Source organism: Cyclopterus lumpus, chromosome 14 (genome assembly GCF_009769545.1).
Source record: "Cyclopterus lumpus isolate fCycLum1 chromosome 14, fCycLum1.pri, whole genome shotgun sequence".
NCBI classification, from domain to species: Eukaryota; Metazoa; Chordata; class Actinopteri; order Perciformes; family Cyclopteridae; genus Cyclopterus; species Cyclopterus lumpus.
The window spans coordinates 952,501-961,372 of NC_046979.1; the positions used below are offsets into that span (position 1 = coordinate 952,501).

The following is an 8,872-nucleotide window of genomic DNA, read 5'->3' on the forward strand; positions in this document are numbered from 1 at the left end:
TAGCATGCTAACACGTTGATGGTGAACATGCTAATGATTGTATCTGCAAAACATTAGCATGTTAGCAATTACTTTGGAAATCACATGTATTTCAAGCAAATAAGCTGTATAGAAACAGACTTTAATACTTCTGAACATGAATGTGACTTCATTCTAAATAATTTACTGCCGTCAGACGTCTGAAATGCTTCAGTTCTTCCCGTCACATTATTTTGTCTTCACTTCACGTTTTCTTGAATTTAATTTGTTGAATGTTTATTGTTTGTGTTCCTTAGTTTTGTAAATGCTGCATGTATTTTGTTGTTGTAAATAATTGTGTTAATTGTGATATACTTTATGAAATGTGATTATTTTAAAAAAGGGGAGTTGACCATCTCAAGTTATTCCAGATATATATATTTTGTTTCCGAAACATTTTTGTACTCTTATTAAAAATGTATTTTCTGATGTAGATCAGTGTTTCAATACAGACACATGGACAACAATTACTTTTTTACAAACTGGTGAAATAAAATGTTATGAGCAACTTGTAGTAGAGTCAGTAGTAGTAGAGTCAGTAGTAGAGTCAGTAATAGTAGAGTTAGTAGTAGAGTTAGTAGTAGTAGAGTTAGTAGTAGTAGAGTTAGTAGTAGAGTCAGTAGTAGTAGAGTTAGTAGTAGAGTCAGTAGTAGTAGAGTCAGTAGTAGAGTCAGTAGTAGTAGAGTCAGTAGTAGTAGAGTTAGTAGTAGAGTCAGTAGTAGTAGAGTTAGTAGTAGAGTCAGTAGTAGTAGAGTCAGTAGTAGAGTCAGTAGTAGTAGAGTCAGTAGTAGTAGAGTTAGTAGTAGAGTCAGTAGTAGTAGAGTTAGTAGTAGAGTCAGTAGTAGTAGAGTTAGTAGTAGAGTCAGTAGTAGTAGAGTCAGTAGTAGAGTCAGTAGTAGTAGAGTCAGTAGTAGTAGAGTTAGTAGTAGAGTCAGTAGTAGTAGAGTCAGTAGTAGTAGAGTCAGTAGTAGAGTCAGTAGTAGTAGAGTAGTAGTAGTAGAGTCAGTAGTAGTAGAGTCAGTAGTAGTAGAGTCAGTAGTAGAGTCAGTAGTAGTAGAGTCAGTAGTAGTAGAGTTAGTAGTAGAGTCAGTAGTAGTAGAGTCAGTAGTAGTAGAGTTAGCAGTAGTAGTAGCAGTAGTAGAGTCAGTAGTAGAGTCAGTAGTAGTAGAGTCAGTAGTAGAGTCAGTAGTAGTAGAGTTAGTAGTAGAGTCAGTAGTAGTAGAGTCAGTAGTAGTAGAGTTAGTAGTAGTAGTAGCAGTAGTAGAGTCAGTAGTAGAGTCAGTAGTAGTAGAGTCAGTAGTAGAGTCAGTAGTAGTAGAGTTAGTAGTAGAGTCAGTAGTAGTAGAGTCAGTAGTAGTAGAGTTAGTAGTAGAGTCAGTAGTAGTAGAGTCAGTAGTAGTAGAGTCAGTAGTAGAGTCAGTAGTAGTAGAGTCAGTAGTAGAGTCAGTAGTAGAGTCAGTAGTAGTAGAGTTAGTAGTAGTAGAGTCAGTAGTACAGTCAGTAGTAGAGTCAGTAGTAGTAGAGTCAGTAGTAGAGTCAGTAGTAGAGTCAGTAGTAGTAGAGTTAGTAGTAGTACTTGTAGTAGAGTCAGTAGTATTAGAGTTGAATACAACAATAAAAATATAATGTGTCTAATGATGATTTTTTTCCCCCAAACAGACCAAAGATGATTCATGCTCTTTGAGGAGACTCACTTTCTCCTGAGAGGCAGAAACCTCAGGAATCTATGAGTCACGACCACATGTTCACACACACACACACACACACACACACATGTTCACACACACACACACACACACACACACACATGTTCACACACACACACACACACACACACACACACACACACACACATGTTCACACACACACACACACACACACACACACACATGTTCACACACACACACACACACACACACACATGTTCACACACACACACACACACACACACACACACATGTTCACACACACACACACACACACACATATGTTCACACACACACACACACACACACACACACATGTTCACACACACACACACACGCACACACATATGTTCACACACACACACACACACATGCACACATGTTCACACACACACACACACATGTTCACACACACACACACACACACACACATGCACACACGTTCACACACACATATGCACAAATGTTCACACACACACACATTCACACATATGTTCACACACACACACACACACACACACATGTTCACACACACACACACACACATGCACACATGTTCACACACACACACACACACACACATGTTCACACACACACACACACACACACATGCACACATGTTCACACACACACACACACACACGTGTTCACACACACACACACACACACATGCACACATGTTCACACACACACACACACATATGTACACATGTTCACACACACACACACACACATATGCACATATGTTCACACACACACACACACACACACACACATGCACACATGTTCACACACACACACACACACACATGTTCACACACACACACACACACATGCACACATGTTCACACACACACACACACACACACACATGTTCACACACACACACACACACACATGTTTACACACACACACACACACACACATGCACACATGCACACACACACACAGACACACATACACACACACAAACACACACACATATACACAAACACACACACACTCTGATTATCAATGAAAGTTAGTTTTTAAAGTATAAAAAAAAAAAATTCATTTGGATTTGGCATACTGAAACTTTACATCGCCTGTTGCAGGAGTTACGCAACAAAGCAATAGTGTGTAGTAGTGTATGAACATTAAAAAGTGTTGTTGTCTCCTGCTGGCTGCAGAGTGTATTACACTATAATATATATTACACTCACTGTGTATTGTGTTGAATAAAACCATTTGTAACAGAAAGTCATGATTCTGCCAAACCTTAAATGACTTATTCACACACACACACACACACAGACACACACAGACACACACACACACACACACACACACACATATATATCAAACGTTCTTCTCTCCCTCTTGGTTCCACCACCCTGACGTCCCCCTCCTTCACATGTATGTGACGCTATGTTTGGCATTTGAACACAACTTGAGTCAGACATGAAGCTTCAGGAGAACAACCGACCAGAGACAGTGTTTGATTTCATTGTCGTTTATTTCATTTTACACAAATTATGACAATATAGATTTTTTTTTAAAAGAATATTGCGAGCTCAGAGTATTGTCAGTGTGTTTAAGAAAAAAAGAAAAATCCAATAAACTCGCAAATATCTGTCACCAGAAAAGCAAAGCAAACACCCAAAATCCCTCCTAGGACCTGCTAAGAGAGAATGTGTGTGTGTGTGTGTGTGTGTGTGTGTGTGTGTGTGTGTGTGTGTGTGTGTGTGTGTGTGTGTGTGCGTGCGTGTGCAGTAGATTTAGTGTGTGTGCGGCAGATTTAGGGTAAAGGTAAAGGTTTAAGGGGCTAGGCAATGCATTCAGTGAAGTGTCCTCACAAAGATAGAAGTACAGGTCTGTGTGTGTGTGTGTGTGTGTGTGTGTGTGTGTGTGTGTGTGTGTGTGTGTGTGTGTGTGTGTGTGTTACATTGTCAGGTCCTTGGGGTTGACCACCCTGCCAATGAAGAGCAGCGCCCCCGACGCTTCGTCCCGGATTAGGAAGAGGAAGGGCCGGTCCACCCGGTAGGACAGGTGAGTCGCCGAGGTGGCGTCGGGGTAGTGGTTCCCCTCGGGCGCCGTCTCCATGACGACCTTGTGATTGACGCTGCTGAGCTTGATGCGCTGGTTTGAGATCTTCTCCAGTTCGGGGTTGGCCAGCCACTCAGAGAGACCTACGAGGGACGAAGAGGGTTGAGAGGAGGAAGTCGACGGCGAAGGAGAAAATAATATACATTTGTAGACATTCAATGACGTCACTTCCTGCCATCGGTTGAGGGCCCAGACCTGGACTCACCCAGGTCGCTGAGCAGCGGCAGCAGGTCTGTGGAGTAGCTGAGCCTCAGGGTGGGTAGAGCGAGGGACACCACGGCCGGGTGCAGCGTCATGGAGAGGTCCTGCACAAACTCGGCGGTCAGACTCTCCTCCAGCAGGGTCGTGTTGGAGGTCACGTCGTCGGGCAGGAAGACGAACATGCTGACGTCGTCCTGCATCTGGATCTGAGCGATCTGGAGGGAGAACGTTCAGGAAGTTCAAAACCCACCTCGGTACGTTTTCCTGGCCGTTCAAAGGTCGCGTCCGAGTAGAAGATACTCACCGTGCAGCTCAAATCTGAGTCGACGCCCATCTTCACAGGGTAGTTGTCCTGTTGCATCATGGGAATGCTGACAGGTGCTCCGCCGTCCACCTGGAAGTTCTCCGTCGCTCCACTCTGACCGAACCGAGTGGCCCACTTCCCTGTTGGCGGACAGAGAGCCGGGTTCATGCAACGTCCCCCCCAGCGAAGCTCCTCCTTCACCTGCGGACGTCTGACGTACCTTTGAAGTAGGCGGCGCTCACAGTGTTCACTCCAGAGTTTGGGGGGAGGGGCTTGTTCAAGAAGTGCTGCACCTTCCCGCCGGTCTGCCGCGCCGCCCAGTCGTTGATCTCTTTGGTATCTTTGTTCCCTCCCTGCAGCGTCTTGGGGCGAGATCCATACTGCTGCTCCACGATGCCAAAGAAGTCCTGCTTCAGACGGCCTGAAAGTCACAAATTATAATAATAAACATCAGCAATACATAAATATTTGAACCCCCTGACAACGATGTTGTGTCGTCTGCATCACAAGGTTCCCGGGTTCTCCGTGACTGTGGGTCAGAGAACATGAGGGGCTGCTGTGGACTCACGTCGGGCCATGTAGAGGCGTGCGGCGCCGCTCAGGCCTTTTCCAGGCGCCCGGACAGAGACCAGCAGGTCTTTGAGGGTGTTGTGGATCTGAGGGTCCTGCAGGGTGTGGTACCTCAGGGCCCTGAACAGCTGCCTCTGAGCATTCTCAGACCCTCCTGGGGGACAGACGCAAGGTTACCGACATGTTCTAGAAGGATTCAGGCATATGGTCTATATATACATATTGTATATATATGTGTGTGTGTGTGTGTGTGTGTGTGTGTGTGTGTGTGTGTGTCGTCACCCATGGAGAGCTGCGTCAGCGCCGCAGACACACTGGTGGGGGCCAGGAAGATGTTGGTCGCGGCCTGGCGGCTCGCCAGAGCGCGGAACAGGTTGTAGCCGAAGTCCGAGGTGGCGGCGGCCATCTTGGTTGCCGGCGTGGTGAACAGCTCCACATGCTCCTCCTCTCCGGCCGGCTCGTCGCCTCCCGGGTCCGACTAGAACAGATCAACACAGCTTCATGGAGCCGAGGGGACAACAAACATGGCGACGCAGCAGGGGGGCGTGGTGGTGCTGGTACCTGAGACCGGCTCAAGGCCAGCAAGACGCCAAGCACCAGCAGGAAGGTGGTCCTCTTCATCCTGGAGGACCAAGACATGAAGAAGAGGAAGAGCTTTCATCTACATATACATATATATGTACTGCATGTATGTATACATATATGTATATATGTATACACACACATGTATGTACGTGAAAGCTCTTCCTCTTTCAGAGGAAAACGATGATGATTCATTCATCAGCAGAAACTTCACCACAAAGTGTTGTCATGGAAACAATGTTTTAACATCACAAGAAGAAAAAATAAAAGGTCACAATGTTTCTTTTGTTCTTCTTGAACATCTGGACCTGATTCTCATGTTACTGCGGTTTCACAAGAAGCTCACACACACACACACACACTATAACACACACACACACTATAACACACACACACACTATAACACACACACACACACACTATAACACACACACACTATAACACACACACACACTATAACACACACACACACTATAACACACACACACACACTATAACACACACACACACACACACTATAACACACACACACTATAACACACACACACACTATAACACACACACACACTATAACACACACACACACACACACTATAACACACACACACACTATAACACACACACACACATCCACACACACACACACACTATAACACACACACACAAACACACATTATAACACACACTCACACACACTATAACACACACACACACACCCACACGCACACACATTATAACACACACACACACACTATAACACACACACACACACCCACACACACACACTATAACACACACACACACACACTATAACACACACACACCCACACACACACACTATAACACACACACACACACACTATAACACGCACACACACACACACCCACACACACACACACTATAACACACACACACACACACACACTATAACACACACACACACACTATAACACACACACACTCACCCACACACACACACACTATAACACACACACACACACTATAACACACACACACACACACTATAACACACACACACACACACACTCACACACACGCATACGCACACTATGCCTGATGGGAAACCCAGATGTTTTCTCTTTTCTTTCCTTCACTTTGGGTCTTGAATGCAACACGTTTGGCGTGGACGCCTTGATGTCGGTCATTTTGACTCGAGCATGAAGGCAACACGTGACCTTCAGGCTATAAACGATAGGTGGAAACTTTTTATTTTTTTATAAATCCAAAACTAACAAGAAACAAACAGAGTTTTGGACCTTCAAGGTGTCAGAAACATTATTATTATTATTATTATTATTATTATTATTATTATTATTATTATTAAAGATGAAAGTCTCGTGTGGACGTGATGCAGTGAGAACAGGCCCGATGGAGTCCTGCAGAGTCCTGCAGAGTCCTGCAGAGTCCTGCAGAGTCCTGCAGACCAACAGCTGAAGCAGCAGTAACACATTTCCTGCAGGAACTTGTCTCTGAGACTCAGGAATGTTTCCTCTTCGTTCTGAAACCACTTCTGGGATGTTGTTCTTTACAGCCTGAAGCAAGCTGGGAGCTCCGTGGTGTGTTCAGGAGAAACAATACTCCAAAACCTTATCACACAATTCATAATCTATTGGAAGACTTTACAGTAAAAACTCAATAGAACATATTGAGTTGAATCAGAAGTGTTCATAAAGGTTCTGTTTGTTTGTTTGTTTGTTTTCTTTGTTTGTTTGCAGCTGAGATGGAAACAAAATAAACGGTTTTATTCTTTATGGATCAAATATTAAATCCCGCTGCACCAAACAAGTATTTCTGCGAGGAGAGAGAACGTTGTGCGTAAAGGCGCATAAAAGGAGCCCCAGAGGCACAGACGGCGCACACAGAGGCACAGACGGCGCACACAGAGGCACAGACGGCGCACACAGAGGCACAGACGGCGCACACAGAGGCACAGACGGCGCACACAGAGGCACAGACGGCGCACACAGAGGCACAGACGGCGCACACAGAGGCACAAACGGCGCACACAGAGGCACAGACGGCGCACACAGAGGCACAGACGGCGCACACAGAGGCACAGACGGCGCACACAGAGGCACATACGGCGCACACAGAGGCACAGACGGCGCACACAGAGGCACATACGGCGCACACAGAGGCACAGACGGCGCACACAGAGGCACAGACGGCGCACACAGAGGCACAGACGGCGCACACAGACGGCGCACACAGACGGCGCACACAGAGGCACAGACGGCGCACACAGAGGCACAGACGGCGCACACAGAGGCACAGACGGCGCACACAGAGGCACAGACGGCGCACACAGAGGCATAGACGGCGCACACAGAGGCACAGACGGCGCACACAGAGGCACAGACGGCGCACACAGAGGCACAAACGGCGCACACAGAGGCACAGACGGCGCACACAGAGGCACAGACGGCGCACACAGAGGCACAGACGGCGCACACAGAGGCACAGACGGCGCACACAGAGGCACATACGGCGCACACAGAGGCACAGACGGCGCACACAGAGGCACATACGGCGCACACAGAGGCACAGACGGCGCACACAGAGGCACAGACGGCGCACACAGAGGCACAGACGGCGCACACAGACGGCGCACACAGAGGCACAGACGGCGCACACAGAGGCACAGACGGCGCACACAGAGGCACAGACGGCGCACACAGAGGCACAGACGGCGCACACAGAGGCACAGACGGCGCACACAGAGGCACAAACGGCGCACACAGAGGCACAGACGGCGCACACAGAGGCACAGACGGCGCACACAGAGGCACAGACGGCGCACACAGAGGCACAGACGGCGCACACAGAGGCACATACGGCGCACACAGAGGCACAGACGGCGCACACAGAGGCACATACGGCGCACACAGAGGCACAGACGGCGCACACAGAGGCACAGACGGCGCACACAGAGGCACAGACGGCGCACACAGACGGCGCACACAGAGGCACAGACGGCGCACACAGAGGCACAGACGGCGCACACAGAGGCACAGACGGCGCACACAGAGGCACAGACGGCGCACACATAGGCACAGACGGCGCACACAGAGCGCACTCACCTCTCCAGCTCCCGGACGCTCCGAGTCTCTCTCGCTGCGGAGGAGGCGCGTCCTCGCGTCCTCCCGGAGGCGCGTCCTGGCTCTGTGCCTGCAGCAGCGCGCGTCCCCGCGGCTGCCAACAGAGCTTCGGGGGCGCGCAAGAGAGACAGAAGCTGCTCGTGTGATAATCTGTAATCCCTTGTTGCAATATTCAGATTTATAATGTACTCATTTCATAACTTATAGTAAAGCAAAACAGCGAGTCCTGCTGGTTCAGGTCCACACAGACTCAAGAACCCCTGAAACCTCTTCAGAACCCAAAAGG

The 8,872-nt window shown here is 47.9% G+C and overlaps 2 protein-coding genes across 5 annotated transcripts in view; one reads left to right on the plus strand and one right to left on the minus strand.

The window, feature by feature from the left end:
* slco2b1 (solute carrier organic anion transporter family, member 2B1) overlaps positions 1–350 on the plus strand; it is a 16,599-nt gene extending 16,249 nt beyond the window's left edge. For all 4 annotated transcript variants that reach the window (XM_034551029.1, XM_034551027.1, XM_034551028.1 and 1 more), the window contains one exon: positions 1–350. This exon is cut by the window's left edge and continues 947 nt beyond it. The gene's annotated coding sequence lies outside the window, so the exon portion shown is untranslated.
* Positions 351–3,206: 2,856 nt separating this feature from the next.
* On the minus strand, positions 3,207–8,651 carry serpinf1 (serpin peptidase inhibitor, clade F (alpha-2 antiplasmin, pigment epithelium derived factor), member 1). Its single transcript, XM_034550258.1, has 8 exons — positions 8,569–8,651; positions 5,446–5,506; positions 5,167–5,362; positions 4,883–5,038; positions 4,535–4,735; positions 4,315–4,454; positions 4,015–4,225; positions 3,207–3,892 (listed from the first exon to the last, which is right to left on the minus strand). The coding sequence occupies exons 2-8, from the start codon at positions 5,503–5,505 to the stop codon at positions 3,645–3,647; spliced, it is 1,212 nt and encodes a 403-aa protein (XP_034406149.1). The 5' UTR covers position 5,506; positions 8,569–8,651; the 3' UTR covers positions 3,207–3,644.
* Positions 8,652–8,872: the final 221 nt, after the last annotated feature.

What these genes read in the sequence shown, in the direction of transcription:
- serpinf1 (XM_034550258.1), bottom strand. Translation starts at nt 5,505, where the DNA reads ATGAAGAGGACCACCTTCCTGCTGGTGCTTGGCGTCTTGCTGGCCTTG. An exon ending in ACGCCTCTACATGGCCCGAC is followed by an intron (nt 4,736 to 4,882) that starts GTGAGTCCACAG and finishes TGTGACTTTCAG; the next exon opens with GCCGTCTGAAGCAGGACTTC. An exon ending in GCCGCTGCTCAGCGACCTGG is followed by an intron (nt 3,893 to 4,014) that starts GTGAGTCCAGGT and finishes CGTCCCTCGTAG; the next exon opens with GTCTCTCTGAGTGGCTGGCC.